The 15,917-nt window shown below is 42.1% G+C and overlaps 2 protein-coding genes across 2 annotated transcripts; both read left to right on the top strand.

The window, feature by feature from the left end:
* The first annotated feature begins 971 nt into the window (after nucleotides 1-971).
* Nucleotides 972-1,898, top strand: LOC129402555 (olfactory receptor 1019-like). The gene has a single exon (XM_055129544.1). The coding sequence runs from the start codon at nucleotides 972-974 to the stop codon at nucleotides 1,896-1,898; it is 927 nt and encodes a 308-aa protein (XP_054985519.1).
* A 12,268-nt stretch (nucleotides 1,899-14,166) lies between these two features.
* Nucleotides 14,167-15,093, top strand: LOC129402554 (olfactory receptor 5A2-like). Its single transcript, XM_055129543.1, has one exon. It carries the CDS (start codon nucleotides 14,167-14,169, stop codon nucleotides 15,091-15,093), a length of 927 nt encoding a protein of 308 aa, XP_054985518.1.
* Nucleotides 15,094-15,917: the final 824 nt, after the last annotated feature.

Raw genomic sequence — 15,917 nt, forward strand, 5'->3', positions numbered from 1 at the left:
TCGTTGTATCTTTCAAAGCTGGAATATATCTACAGAACAGTCCCAATGTGTCAGGAGTGAGGAGGGGAAAACTGGGCATCAAAATGGTTCAAAGAGGCAATATCCTCACCTCTGGCTTAAGAAACTCGCAAGAATGTCTTTGCTTGAACAGTGGCACCAGTGACTAGCAAAACACACAGGAAGCAGTGATGGGTGTTAACTGAAGGATCTATCTAAGAAAACGTGTAGGCACAACAGAGAGCTGGGTGTCGAGGAAGGATGCAGTTTGCATGTCTGGAACAGGAAAGGGTCGTGAACACTAGGACAGAGATACAGTCTAATGAAGGTTGAGTGGGAAGATCTGCAGACAAGTCCCAAGAGGAGGAATTAAAGCTAATAACCGTGTGTGGGGAAAAAACACCTCTGTTAAGAAAAAGTAACAAGTGATATTTTGGAGACTTGAATACACAGAAGATTAAAAGGATAGCAAATGACTGTGCAGATATTTCTAGAAATCAGGTGGTTTAGGGTTATATATATTCCTTCATGGAAGTATGGTTTTGAATATAGCACTTTTCTCAAAGAAAGATCCCTCACAGTGTCAGTTTTTAGGAAGGCCAGGGAATAGGCACCAGTATGTACTGGTGAGAGGCTGCAGAGAAGATGAGAGGGAGGAGAAGAGGAGGGAAAGGAAGAAATCTCCTGTAGTGGTCCCTTTCCTCTCCCGCTGTCCCTTTCCAATCTTCCCTACAAAATACACTTAGGAAAATCTGTGGTCAGACCAGCCCCTCTGAAATGAAGAAAACTGGCTCCTGGCATGATTCTGAGGCACAGAAACATTCATATTTGAAAAATCTGCTCAAAGGGCATCCCTTTTCTACGGCCAGGAGATGGGCTTTAGTAAACAAGGGACCTGCACAGACTTGTCTCAAACTGCTTCTCCTTAGCTCTCTGCAGCTCCTGCACCTGCATGAAACTTCAAAAGAGCAAAGATGTCCAATCAGACCAGTGTGACTCAATTCATCCTCAGAGGCTTTTCAGATGACCCTGCACTGAGAATTGTGTCTGTCGTCTTTTTCTTGTTTGTCTACCTGTTTGGCCTCCTGGGAAATCTTTCCATTATCACAGCAGTGATTTCTGAAGGCCGTCTCCACACGCCCATGTACTTCTTCCTAAAGAACCTGTCTTTCCTGGACATGTGCTACACTTCAGTCACTATCCCCAAGGCCCTGGTCACAACTCTCATGGGCTCTGGGGTCATTTCCTACCTTGAGTGTGTAGCTCAGCTCTACACATTCATTACGCTCTGTTCGACAGAGTGCTTCCTACTAACTGCAATGGCCTATGACCGCTGCTTGGCCATCTACAGGCCACTGCTCTATGGTGCCACCATGAACCACCAACTTTGCTGTGAGCTGGTTGTCATGGCATGGGTGGCTGGTGCCATCTACTCAGCCTTCCACACTGCCAACACCTTCTCCCTCCCTTTCTGTGGGCCCAACATCGTCGAACACTTTTTCTGTGACATTCCTCCTGTCATGAGACTCTCCTGCACAGACTACCACCTCCATGAAGTCGTGGGCTTTGCTGTCAGCAGCTGCATCATCATGAGCTCCTTTGCCCTCACAGTCCTCTCCTATGCCAGGATCATCTCCACCATTGTACAGATCCCCTCTGTGGACGGAAGGTGGAAGGCCTTCTCCACCTGCTGCTCTCACCTGACCACAGTTCTTTTGTTCTACGGAACAGGAAGTTTCATGTACCTGAGGCCAGCCTCCCGATATTCCCCAACCCAGGGACGCCTGGCGTCCATCTTCTACTCTATTCTTACCCCGACCTTGAACCCTGTGATCTACTGTCTGAGGAACAAAGAGATGAAGGCTGCCCTGCAGAGAGTATACTGCCCAAGAAAACACTGAGAGCTGAGAGGTCCAATCGGTGGGTTTTTCACTAAGTCAACAGAAGTTTACAGAATCAAAGCACTCCCTTCCTCCCCTGACTAGTGACCAGAGATCACAGGGCCCCTCCCTCAGCTGCAAAGCTGCAGGTCTCTCCCTCCAGAGCTTCTCCGTCAGCACCTATGGACTCTCTTAACACAGCACAACTTTTTTATGCTATTTATTTCCCCTATTTAATGACCGTGGAAGAATTCACTTGTTGATGTTTTATTCTCGAGTTTTCGTCATCATCCTTGTGTAATGTCTCCTATACTACATCTCCAACACTGCAACAACAATGGAATGGCTTTCATTTTCATTTCACTACAACGTGGCCTGGCCTTCATTTCTTCTTTTCCATTTCTTTAAGGTTTTAATTTGTAGTTTAGGTTATCATGGTTACAGTAGTGTTATATTCCATGGGTTTGGTGAATGTTACTCCACTATCACCACCACCAACGTGCCAATGACCCTCCACCACTGTCTTCTATCACCCCTAGCCTGCGTCTTTCTCCTCCACCCCCACACTCCTTGGTAATCTCAGTTTTGCATCTAAAAGTCAAGAGTTTGCCCTCCCAAAATATTGTTCCGTCCTTAATTTTTCTCTATATGCTACAAATGAACAAGATCATCTGGCATTTGTTCTTTTCCCTCGGACTTAACATGATGCCGTCCAGTCCCACACAAGTTACAGAAAACTACAAGATTTCACACTTTAGTAGCTTCAGAGTGTTCCACAGTGTGTACACACACACATGCAATAGCTTTTTATCTGTAAGGGCAATAATTTATATATATATTTTTGTTTCGTTAGGGCACCAGAGTCTACAGTTCTATCTTAAGTCACTGTTTGACAGTTGCAGGCTACTGCACCATCCCCACCAGGACCTTCATGCCCCCCACCATCATGCCATCATCCCTGCCCCTTGAGCTTTTCATTACCACAAATTATTCATCAGATCATTTTTTTGTTAAACATTTGGATTGTTTCCATGTCCACTGCGTTGAACACAGGTGTCCACACATCTGTTCAAATTATTGCTTTTGTGTCCTTAGGAGAGACACCAAGAAACAGAATTGCTGAGTCATAAGAAAGTTCTTAGTTGTAAAGAAGCCTCCCCAAGGCATTGCCTGATTTTACATGATACTATAGAACTGTAGTAATCAAGACAGTGTAGTACTAACATAATAGGCTCTCAGAGCAAAGAAAATGAACTTATATCAACATATATGTATAGTTAATCTATGATAAGGCCACTGGGTACACAAAGTGGAACAAGGAATGTCTCTAACAAATGGTAGTGGGCTAATGGGGTAACTACATGTAAAAATTGAAATTGGATCCATATATTGCGGGACACACAAAGTTAATTCAAGCAGTTCCAAGGCCTTAAGATCTGACCAGACTCCATGAAATCCATGGAGGAAATCATAGGCAGAACTCTCCATGATACCGATACAGAGATGTCTTCAGTGATTCAACTCCATTACCAGAGACAATTAAAATAAAAATAAACAAGTACTGTTACATCAAAATAAGAATGTTTCACATAGGAAAGTAAATACTGGCTAAAATGAAAAGACACTCTACTGGATGTACAAATTTTGCACAACAAATATCAGATAAAGAGCTGGGACATAAATTCAACCTAAAATCCCTCAATGTCATAAAAAAAATGAACTGTTAAAAAAGATAAATAGACAATACCCTGAAGATGACATGCTTTCTGCTTATAGGCATTTGAAAAAGTATTTGCAACGCAAATAAAAATGACAGTAAGATATCATCACAAACCACTGAGTATGGCATATTTCAAAAAGAGTCAAAATATTTATGGGCTGGAGCAATAGCACAGCGGGTAGGGCTTGCATGCCTTGCATGTGGCTGAACTGGGTTCGATTCCCAGCATCCCATATGGTCCCCCGAGCACCGCCAGGAGTAATTCTTGAGTGCATGAGCCAGGAATAACCCTTGTGCATCACTGGTTGTGACCCAAAAAGCAAATATTTATATATATATATATATATATATATATATATATATACAGTGTTGGCAGGAATGTGGTGAAAAAGGAATACTGTTTCACTACACAAATGCAGAATGGTTCTTCCTCTGTGAAAAATGACAGGTGTTACTATTTTGTCTTTTTCTTTCTTAATATTACTGCTCAACAGGTTCTCAATTACCCAAAATCTATTACTGAATCTAACATGACGTATCTTCTTAGTCTGGGATTTTGTGACATCATTTCTGGGATGAAAATTCTAATTCAGTTAATTTCCAAATTCACCTTTTTTTCTTGAAGAACTCTTTACCCAACCAACTCTTACACGGTAGCCCTTCATATGTAACTAGATAGTTCTCTTTAGGAGAAATGCGAGGGGATCAGTGCTGAAGCCTGTTTCTCTCCTCTGATCTGACCAGCACCACCTTCCCCAGCAGCAACTGATCAAAGTCTTCAATGACTCAACTCAGAGACAAAGAAAACAAAAGTAAGCAAAAATTAAAAATACTCTATAATATAAAATCCCTGCTATACAAAAATGTCACCTATTTCTTCCCTTTCACCTGCTCTATTCAAAACTGTCAAAATAGCAAGCTGTATTTCCATTTTGTGGATCCTTACATACACCCTTAAAACAGAATCCTTCTGGTGACACCTGCCACATCTATAATAAAGGTGCCATTTAGCACATGAAACCCAGTTCCACGCACTTCACCTTCAGTTTTAGCTCAGATACTTATATACTTAAAGCACGAAAACCCTTTATTTCCATGACTTACAATAAATACCACATGGAACAATCTCCTCTCTGCATGGATTAGATGCAACTTCCTCCAGGACAGACAAGGGCTCATTAGAAAACTCAGGGGACTAATATTCTGATTTTCAAATTCCTTTGATAGCCCCATGCTGAGGTTTTGTCATGCACTTCCTGTGGAACAGCTTCCTGCAGGGAGAGATTACAGAATGCTGACAGATCAATTAATCCTCTTTCCAAGGTCCTGTCCTCTTCACTATATTTAGATACCTGCCATGGTTTTCTGCCCACATCCTTACCACTCTTGCCTCTTATTCAATCAGTGCTTCTGAAATTTGGTCAAACTTGGTGGAGATTATTTTACTTCTCCACTTTAGAAACCATATTCTGCTCTACCTATACCAACTCTCAAGTCGCCTTTCTGGCCTGCGTTCGCCCTGTGCCTGCCCACCACTCCTCCAACAGCCTGGCTTTGGGCCTGTCCCTCTTAGGCATTCCTCTTTGTCTCTTGCCTTTATTCAATATGCACCACAGCTAGACTCAAACACACAGTCTGGTACCATATTTCAGGCAACTGTGCAGTGCTATGATGTGCAGGCTCACAACTGGGTTCAGCATCACCTCATTAAAATGAGAGTGAAGAGTCAGTTCCTGGGGAATGTGACTCCTGGTGCCACTGCCATGCACGAGTCTGAGCCTTTCTACCTTCAGTCAAGACCAGCCTTCCTCAACCAGTCCCTTCCGTTAGTCACCTTCTGACTGCACATCAGGGCTGCACTAAGTTGTTGGGGTTTTTTTCTTCCTACAACAGAGTATTATATGGTCACCACTTAAATAGGGCAAAGTTATGTAGGACATTTCCCACCTGAAGCATTTCTGAATACGAAGTCCTCCAAATCCCCAACTATGAATCTCCTGCTTGACTCCTGGAACTTCAGAGTATGGAAAAAAGGCCAGCTACTGAATTTCCTCTGAAATAAAAAAAATCATTTAACAAATACTTATGAGCACATTCCTCAGCTTTGACAGCAGTTGGGTGAATCCCAGGTTAATTTCTCCGGAGCCCCCCTTTTTCTTCACCACAGTGGATGAAGTCTCGCATCTGCCTACATAGCAATGCACAATATGCCCATGAGCTAGTTTCATCAGGCTGAACCTTTCCTATTGCTGTGAAATGCCGGATCTAACACCAACACATACTTAATTCATAACAAGGATTTTCAGGGATGATTAATAAGATTATAATAAAATGAGCACCAAACACTTGATCCCTACAAATCAGATGAAGCTTAGAAATGTTAGCATTTTTACTTAAAGAACATCATCTCAGAACCTCATATTTGTGAAATCTTTACTTATCTCCATAAACCACCAATAAAATCATTTCAAGGTCAAGGGTTTACAGTTTGGGAAGTTGCACCAACTAAATGATACTGTGAGCTCTACTCTGTTTTCATTAACATACTACCTTCCTCTTTTTCGCAACCACTTCACAGAAAATTATGTCACTGTGTATCAAAACTGAGCATACACACCTAGCATCTGCCATGACCTATTAATTAGATTCTTCCACAGCCCTCCCACAAAAGCATATGGGACCACAAAAAGATGTTTGAGACATTCCTAACCATACAGAAGCTCAAAGTGGAAACACTTCGTGAGAGAGGGCACATAAATTGAGGGATCATCTTTCAATAAATTACCAAAAATAATTTCATCCTTTCTAACAGCTGCATAGTATTCCATTGTATAGATGTACCAAAGTTTCTTTAACCAGCTGTCTCTTCTCGGGCACTCGGGTTTTTTTCAAGATTCTGGCTATTGTAAATAGTGCTACGATGAACATATAAGTGCAGATGTCATTTCGACTATATTTTTTGTTTCTCAGGGTATATTCCCAGAAGTGGTATTGCTGGATCAAATGGAAGCTCAATATCTAATTTTTTGAGAAGTGTCCATATTGTTTGCATATAAGTGGATCAACATGGAAAGTATCATGCTAATTGAAATGAGCCAGAAAGAGAGGGACAGACATAGAAAGATTGCACTCATCTGTGGAATATAGAACAACAGAGTACAAGACTAATACCCAAGAATGGTAATATATAATACCAGGAGGTTGGCTCCATAGCTTGGAAGCTGGCCACACACGCTGGGGGAAAGTCATCCCAGATAGAGAGGGGAACACCAAGTAACATGTGACTAGAGATCCTGCGCGGGAAGGGAGATGCGTGCTGAAAGTAGACTAGAGACTGAACAGGATGACCACTCAACACCCCTATTTCAAACCACAACACCCAAAAGGAAAGAGAGATATCAAATTAAAATGCCTCGCACAGAGGTGGGGTGGGGTGGGGGGATGGGACGGGGTGGGGGGATGGGACGGGGTGGGTGGGAGGGATACTGAATTCATTGGTAGTGGAGAATGGACACCGGTGGAGGGATGGGCTCTTAAACATTGCATGAGGGAAAATCAAGAACAAAAATGTGTGAATCTGTAACTGTAGCCTCACTGTGACTCACTAATTAAAAATAAATTTTTAAAAAATCCACTATTCAAAAAAATAAATTATGAAAAATAAACAAGTCAAAGCTGTATTCTTGGAGCGATAGCACAGCAGTTAGGGTGATTGCCTTGCATATGGCCGACCTGGGTTCAATACACAGCATCCTGTATGGTCCCCCGAGCACTGTGAGGAGTAATTCCTGAGTGCATGAGCCAAGAGTAACCCCTATGAATTGCTGGGTGTAACAGAAAAAAAAAGCTCTATTTCTTTTTTTTTTTTTATGAATGAGTCACGGTGAGGGTACAGTTACAGAGTTTCATGCCTGTGTTTCAGTTATGCAATACTCGAATACCCATCCCTTCATCAGTCCCCGTTCTCCACAGATGGCCCCAGTGTCCCTCATACCATTCCTCGTGGTGTTGCCCCGTCTCCCCCGTCCCGTGAGAGGGAAGTCCTTATTGTTCTCTCTCTCCTTTTGGGTATTATGGTTTGCAATTGAGATACTGGGTGTCTATCGTGTTCAGTCTATAGTCTGCTTTCAACCTGCCTCTCCCATCCTGAGTGGATCCTCCACTAAACTTTAGTTGGTGTTCCCTTCTCTATCTGAGCTGCCCTCTCCCCCAGCATGTGAGGGCAGAAAAAAGCTATACTTCTATAAAGTGAAAGGTACAAATATAACACACAAAACAACAGGGATGAATCTCACATATAAAATGTGAGTCAAACAACAAAGCAGCCCATAAAAATGCATTTATCTCTGGGGAGACAGGGGAACAGTGAATAAGAGGCTGAGGAGGTGTGAGGAACACAAGAAACCTCTACTAACCTTTATCTTCATTAGGGTCATTGTCCAAAGAACTTCTTTGCACCATAAAACTTTCTTGAGTTCTAAGATCTCTGATTTGTGCACACACATACTTCCATAAAAAATTAAAACCTCACTTAAAATTTAAGCAAGTATGTATTCGTCACCTTAAAATATAAGTACAATATATCCAAAAGGATCTTTGTGAGTATGTTCGTGTTGTGTGTGTGTGTGTACTGCTGAAATCCCTCCAGATCAACACATCTGGAGTCTGCCACGATCTTCATTGAACTCTTACACAGCAGCATCTAAGTATTCTGTATTGTAAGCCTTGTCTAAGGATATCATTTTTATTTTTATGGTCCCAAGAGAGCCTCTTCAAATAAACCAGAAATGCCCCTAAAATTCTCCAGTGGCAGGTACAAGAAATATTCCCTGGGCCGGCTCTCCTGAGAGAGAGAAAGAGGCAGCACACACTGCCCTATTCTCCCCAGTGGACTTCCACATTCCAGAAAGCAGAGTATTTAACAGAGATGCCGAGAGCTCAGCTAGTTCCATGCACATCTCTGCCTTTAGCCTTCCCAGCAGGCTGCTGACCCTGTGACTTAATAAAGGAGGTTTTGTCTCCAGCTGACCACTGGACCAGCTTGCATGCAAAAAGTGAGTGAGTGACTAACAGGCTGATCAGTCTGCCTGGTTCACAGAGATGAAACAGCTATTCCTATTTCTAAGTCTCATGTTTCCTTTGTCCTAGTCTCCCTTTATTTTAACATTGTTGCAGGGCTAGGAATCAGTCAGATAAAATGGGTGTTTTTATGCCATTTAAAAAAGAAATCATTCTTCTCTCATTTTGAACATAAAGGACGGTTCCACCATATCCAGCATCCAGAGACGGAAACTACATATTTGCACTGAATAAAAAGGTGTATTCAAAAATAATCTGTCTTTTCCAAAGTCATTGTAACTGGAGATTCAGTCTACTGAACTGAGCTTTCATGGGAGAGGAAATCAGGTCACTGTTATAGGGAAGTGGGCACCCTGCTGATGAGTGTATTTGGGGAATAATTTATGCACAACAGGTATAATTAATAGCACTGTAATTCCAAGATCAACAAAGTAAAACACTTATATCGCAAAACATGTCTGCCTTTCAAAGACATTTTCTCTGAGAATTTGATACGAGACCTGTGGGTAATAGGGGTTCAGGTCTCTGGCCCAGCAAACAGAGGGTTGAGTGACAGAGGCGGGTCTGGACAGCCAAGCGGAGCCTGCAGCTGCCATCTCTAGGAGAGGCTTGGCCAGAGGGCTTCCTGGCTCTGTGAGGAGCCTCCGGTGCTCCCAGGACATGGTTCCTCTGGATTAAGGCAGTAAGATAGTTTATTTCTCCACCTGGGGTTCCAACTTCTTTGGAAATGTGTCTGTTAAATAGACTGAATACAATCATCCCAGTAGTGTTAAGTATATTGAACAAGATGCCTTTAAATATTATATCTGAGGAAGATAGTCTTTCCATGGTGACAGATTTAAGCACTTTGAAAGCAACTACTTCTTTACAGTTTTCATACTCAAAGTTTTCTCCTCTGCTATCCTGCATTTCATGTGGGTTGCTCTGAACACATTCTGAGAAAATTTAAGAATCCCTACGTACTTTGGTACTTTGTATGATATACACTCAGTCTGCTAAAATAATTTTGTTAAAGAAGATATCACTTGCATAGCCTTGCTAGAGTGCTGTTTTATTTTTAGTGCAAATTTCTTGTTAAAAAAGTGTAGTTTTATAGAGCTGATAGACCAACTTATATCCGAACTTTTATAAAAGGTTATTAACTAATTCTTGATTTTGTCAAACAGGAATACCACAGATGCTCTACTGGTTGACTTGCTGGTTCGTTCATCCTTGGTTCTAGAGCAAGTTCCTTTAAAAATAAATCACTTATAATCTTGTTTTTAGTGGTTCAGCTGGTGCCGTTAGGGGTGTGCACTGAGAAATGACGGTGTCGGCGCCATGGAAGTATTACTGTCGCACATGTTGCTTTCCTTCACCAATGTCAGCAGCTTCCTTTCCCCCAAACAGTGTTAAAAGCCACTTTATTACATCACTTGACTTCATATAATGTACCTTCGCTGTTTCACATATATATTCAAGTAAATCAAAAACCTTGGGTGGAGTTGTTGAGAAGTGTGTTTCTGCAGTTTTGTTTTATGTAGAACATTCATTTATCCAGAATGGCAGTTCTAGCAGGTGGTCACAGTCCATTTTCTGAATCAGATTTTAACAAATCCAAACACTTAAACAAATCCAAAGTATCCTCGCTGTTTGTCAAGATGGTCTACAGAGATGTTAGAAATGAATAGAGATGCTATACTTTTAAAGATGTTGCAATATTAGGGTGCCATTTTCACCTTTTTTAAGTGATGCATTTTGTTGGCAGGTCTATGAAGTTCTTGCAAACTATTATTATACAGGAACATTTTGAGTACCCACTCAGGCATGTTTGCAGATACGCCACATGTATAGGTGTTAGGAAATTTCATTTTATCTTCTCTAAAGTCTGCCTAATGAAAGACATTCCACTATTATAATACATAATGCTCAGCTTTTTGTAAATATTTAAATGTATTTTGTGTTTATACAGCTATTCACAGTACTTTGTTCTCTATGATGCAGCCACTATAACATGATATAAGGCATTGCACTACTTCAATTTTTTAGTAATATCATGAATTTAATTTGCTTAATAAGTTTTAGCACATTTCATAACTTTTAATCTCTTGACAATTACATTGGCAAAAGCGTTTGTTAATAGTCTCCCCACCTCAAACCCACAAAGCACTGTCATTTTCATTTGGAATAATGTTCTGTTTTATGATGTGTTTTCAAATTGAGTTTGGAATCTGCAACTCAAGTTCAGCATAATCTGTTGAGCTTTCAAACGTGTCTGAAGTAATATTTAAGTAGGCATTTAAAATTATGAATTAATGTTTTAAAATTGATGCATAGTAATTTTCACTGTAAAATAATTCCTCTTCTCCCCTTCCTGTCTGCCATTGTGAATATGCTTATTAAAGTATTTTTTAAACAGAAAAAAAAGAAGATATCAAAGATCTACCTTGGCCTTTCACACAACATCAAAATAAAGCAACAGCATTTATTCCATCTGCTTATTGGTTTTAGGTTGCTTTAAAGGCAGATGGTTTCTTTCTGGGGTAAGGAATATTTGACAGTCACCGAATTAGTTAATCTGTAATAAAGAACAGTTGTCAATACCCACTGACTTTCAGTTTTGTCTGCTTTCTTCCAGACAAAACTAACATCAGATATTGTTAGAAATACCTATGGCGACTGTTAAAACTACAAGGCAGAGACAGGGTTGTACTCTGAAAGTATATACCCTCTCACAGGGACAGCTGTCACAAGCTTCATTTATTCACATTTCCTTCCAGAGGATCATTGAAAGATCACAGTAAAGGTGCATAACAGGATGTTTGTTATAGTCTTGGTGCTTTTCAACTGTGAGCTTTGCAGTTAGCCAAAGATTTGAACATCTTTCTTATCTGGTGCCATGATTAATTTTTATGGTTAAACCTCTTTGGCAGCATGTACTTGTAATATGTTTATAGATTTTGAAAATAAGGGTGACAGCCTGCTTACCCAACTGGTTTTTCTTTCTTTCAACTTTACAAATTCCTAGGTTTTCTTTCATTTCTAGTACAATATTCAGGCTATACCTGGCATTCTTTACATTTCTGGCCTTAAGTAGATCTCCTGCTACGGGTCCTACTAATGTTAATGTCAACAAACAATTCTACTGAAATGGCATTCACTGTTTAGATTTTCCTAACCTGAGCAATCCGGTTCCCAGGGGTATTTTGAACAGATCCAGTGGGTTGTATCACTGGGTGCAATTGATATTTGCTTTCTCTCCACGCACTCTAAGGTGTATTTCCAGGCCAAGTGAGAGAGTATAAGGTTAAGCTACTTGCCTTGCACGTGGCAGAGTCCCTACCACAAATGAGGAACAGATCCCAAGAACCACAACATATGGGGGCAAAAAAATAGTAGGAAATAGAGACAAGTGAATCTCCAGGGATGTTGAGAAATTATTTTCTGAAAAGGGAGTAGCAGACTAAACAATTTTGAGAGCATGTGGCTTAGAAGGTTTAAATATCCACAAACTTGAATCAAAATATTCATAACTTCAGTCTCACAAGCTCAGAAAGTTTCTCTAATATCCATTTCTCTTGGAAAGCAAAACTACATAAGTAAACCTGATAATGGGTAAACCATTGTGAGTAAACCTATGTATTAACCTTGACAAAAGGTCTGCCCATACTGAAGATGAGTGCAGCCCAAACACCACAGGCGAGCCATAATCACAAACCAGTCACCTTCTCCAGACTCTCACAGTGAAAGCAGCAGCCTAACTGCTGTGTGACTGAGTGGCAGGTTTCTCTGGCTACATCAGTCCTGGTAACCCTGCATGTCTGGGACCAGCTCAATCTGTTCTCTTCCATAGGAAGTGGCTATTCCTCCCTCCACCCCATTTAGGAAAGAGGTGATGCTTGACTCTCCAGACCCACCACTGCCAGCTAGCAGACACAGTTCTGAGTCAGCAGATACTGCTCTGCAGTAGCAGATACAAGGAGGAAGATCTCACAGCAGTTTCTCCAACCACAAAGAGATTTCAGTAAATGTATGGTGTCAGTGACTGGATGGTTTAAGACTGCTGGTAGCAAGCATGACTAGAACCAGGGCTAGAGTGACAATACAGTGGAAAGGGTGTTTGCTTTGCATGTACCACAAGGTTCAATTCCCAGCATCCCATAGAGTCCCCTAGTACTGCCAGGATAACTCCTGACTGAAAAGCCAGGAGTAACCCCTGTGCATCACCAGGTGTGACCCAAAAAGGGGAAAAAATCCCTGACTAGAACCTCTCAGAGAGCTCTCAGACAGAACCATTCCCAAGGTCAAATTAATACATGAAGGTGACTATCACCGTGTGAACATCACCTCACACTCTGTTGTACTCCTCTGCTTTTTCACTACTGAGTGCACAGAGACACGGACAGCACATCGAGAGAAAACACTAGCACTGTTCATGCCCAAAAAGGCCATGACACAGGAAGAGCAAAGCAGCTGGCTGAGGAAACGTGCCAGTATGTTATGTAGGATCAGGGACATTGTCGTTGTATCTTTCAAAGCTGGAATATATCTACAGAACAGTCCCAATGTGTCAGGAGTGAGGAGGGGAAAACTGGGCATCAAAATGGTTCAAAGAGGCAATATCCTCACCTCTGGCTTAAAAAACTCGCAAGAATGTCTTTGCTTGAACAGTGGCACCAGTGACTAGCAGAACACACAGGAAGCAGTGATGGGTGTTAACTGAAGGATCTATCTAAGAAAACGTGTAGGCACAGCAGAGAGCTGGGTGTCGAGGAAGGATGCAGTTTGCATGTCTGGTACAGGAAAGGGTCGTGAACACTAGGGCAGAGATACAGTCTAATGAAGGTTGAGTGGGAAGATCTGCAGACTTGATCAGTAAGCAGACAAGTCCCAAGAGGGGGAATTAAAGCTAATAACCGTGTGTGGGGAAAAAACACCTCTGTTAAGAAAAAGTAACAAGTGATATTTTGGAGACTTGAATACACAGAAGATTAAAAGGATAGCAAATGACTGTGCAGATATTTCTAGAAATCAGGTGGTTTAGGGTTATATATATTCCTTCATGGAAGTATGGTTTTGAATATAGCACTTTTCTCAAAGAAAGATCCCTCACAGTATCAATTTTTAGGAAGGCCAGGGAATAGGCACCAGTATGTACTGGTGAGAGGCTGCAGAGAAGATGAGAGGGAGGAGGAAGAGGAGGGAAAGGAAGAAATCTCCTGTAGTGGTCCCTTTCCTCTCCCGCTGTCCCTGTCCCAATCTTCCCTACAAAATACACTTAGGAAAATCTGTGGTAAGACCAGCCCCTCTGAAATGAAAGAAAACTGGCTCCTGGCATGATTCTGAGGCACAGAAACATTCATATTTGAAAAATCTGCTCAAAGGGCATCCCTTTTCTACGGCCAGGAGATGGGCTTTAGTAAACAAGGGACCTGCACAGACTTGTCTCAAACTGCTTCTCCTTAGCTCTCTGCAGCTCCTGCACCTGCATGAAACTTCGAAAGAGCAAAGATGTCCAATCAGACCAGTGTGACTCAATTCATCCTCAGAGGCTTTTCAGATGACCCTGCACTGAGAATTGTGTCTGTCGTCTTTTTCTTGTTTGTCTACCTGTTTGGCCTCCTGGGAAATCTTTCCATTATCACAGCAGTGATTTCTGAAGGCCGTCTCCACACGCCCATGTACTTCTTCCTAAAGAACCTGTCTTTCCTGGACATGTGCTACACTTCAGTCACTATCCCCAAGGCCCTGGTCACAACTCTCATGGGCTCTGGGGTCATTTCCTACCTTGAGTGTGTAGCTCAGCTCTACACATTCATTACGCTCTGTTCGACAGAGTGCTTCCTACTAACTGCAATGGCCTATGACCGCTGCTTGGCCATCTACAGGCCCCTGCTCTATGGTGCCACCATGAACCACCAACTTTGCTGTGAGCTGGTTGTCATGGCATGGGTAAGTGGTGCCATCTTCTCAGCCTTCCACACTGCCAACACCTTCTCCCTCCCTTTCTGTGGGCCTAACATCGTCGAACACTTTTTCTGTGACATTCCTCCTGTCATGAGACTCTCCTGCACAGACTACCACCTCCATGAAGTCGTGGGCTTTGCTGTCAGCAGCTGCATCATCATGAGCTCCTTTGCCCTCACAGTCCTCTCCTATGCCAGGATCATCTCCACCATTGTACAGATCCCCTCTGTGGATGGAAGGTGGAAGGCCTTCTCCACCTGCTGCTCTCACCTGACCACAGTTCTTTTGTTCTACGGAACAGGAAGTTTCATGTACCTGAGGCCAGCCTCCCGATATTCCTCAACCCAGGGACGCCTGGTGTCCATCTTCTACTCTATTCTTACCCCGACCTTGAACCCTGTGATCTACTGTCTGAGGAACAAAGAGATGAAGGCTGCCCTGCAGAGAGTATACTGCCCAAGAAAACACTGAGAGCTGAGAGGTCCAATCGGTGGGTTTTTCACTAAGTCAACAGAAGTTTACAGAATCAAAGCACTCCCTTCCTCCCCTGACTGGTGACCAGAGATCACAGGGCCCCTCCCTCAGCTGCAAAGCTGCAGGTCTCTCCCTCCAGGTGCTTCTCCGTCAGCACTTATGGACTCTCTTAACGCAGCACAACTTTTTTATGCTATTTATTTCCTCTATTTAATGAACGTGGAAGAATTCACTTGGTGCTGTTTTATTCTCGAGTGTTTGTCATCATCCTTGTGTAATGTCCCCTACGCTAAATCTCCAACACTGCTACAACAATGGAATGGCTTTCATTTTCATTTCACCACATCGTGTCTGGCCTTCATTTCTTTACCATTTCTTTAAGTTTTTAATTTGTAGTTTCGGTTATCATGGTTACAGTAGTGTTATCTTCCATAGTTTTGGTGAATGTTACTCCACTATCACCACCACCAAAGTGCCAAAGACCCTCCACCACTGTCGTCTGTCACCCCTAGCCTGCCTCTTTCTCCTCCACCCCCACACTCCTTGGTAATCTCAGTTCTGCATTCAAAAGTCATGAGTTTGTCCTCCCGAAATATTGTTCCGTCCTTAATTTTTCTCTATATGCTACAAATGAACAAGATCATCTGGCATTTGTTCTTTTCCCTCGGACTTAACATGATGCCGTCCAGTCCCACACAAGTTACAGAAAACTACAAGATTTCACACTTTAGTAGCTTCAGAGTGTTCCACAGTTTGTGTACACACACACACACACGCAATAGCTTTTTATCTGTAAGGGCAATAATTTATATATATTTTTT

This window comes from Sorex araneus, chromosome 2 (assembly GCF_027595985.1).
Source record: "Sorex araneus isolate mSorAra2 chromosome 2, mSorAra2.pri, whole genome shotgun sequence".
Taxonomy (NCBI): domain Eukaryota; kingdom Metazoa; phylum Chordata; class Mammalia; order Eulipotyphla; family Soricidae; genus Sorex; species Sorex araneus.

Coding starts and splice junctions, on each gene's coding strand:
- LOC129402555 (XM_055129544.1), top strand. CDS start 972: ATGTCCAATCAGACCAGTGTGACTCAATTCATCCTCAGAGGCTTTTCA.
- LOC129402554 (XM_055129543.1), top strand. CDS start 14,167: ATGTCCAATCAGACCAGTGTGACTCAATTCATCCTCAGAGGCTTTTCA.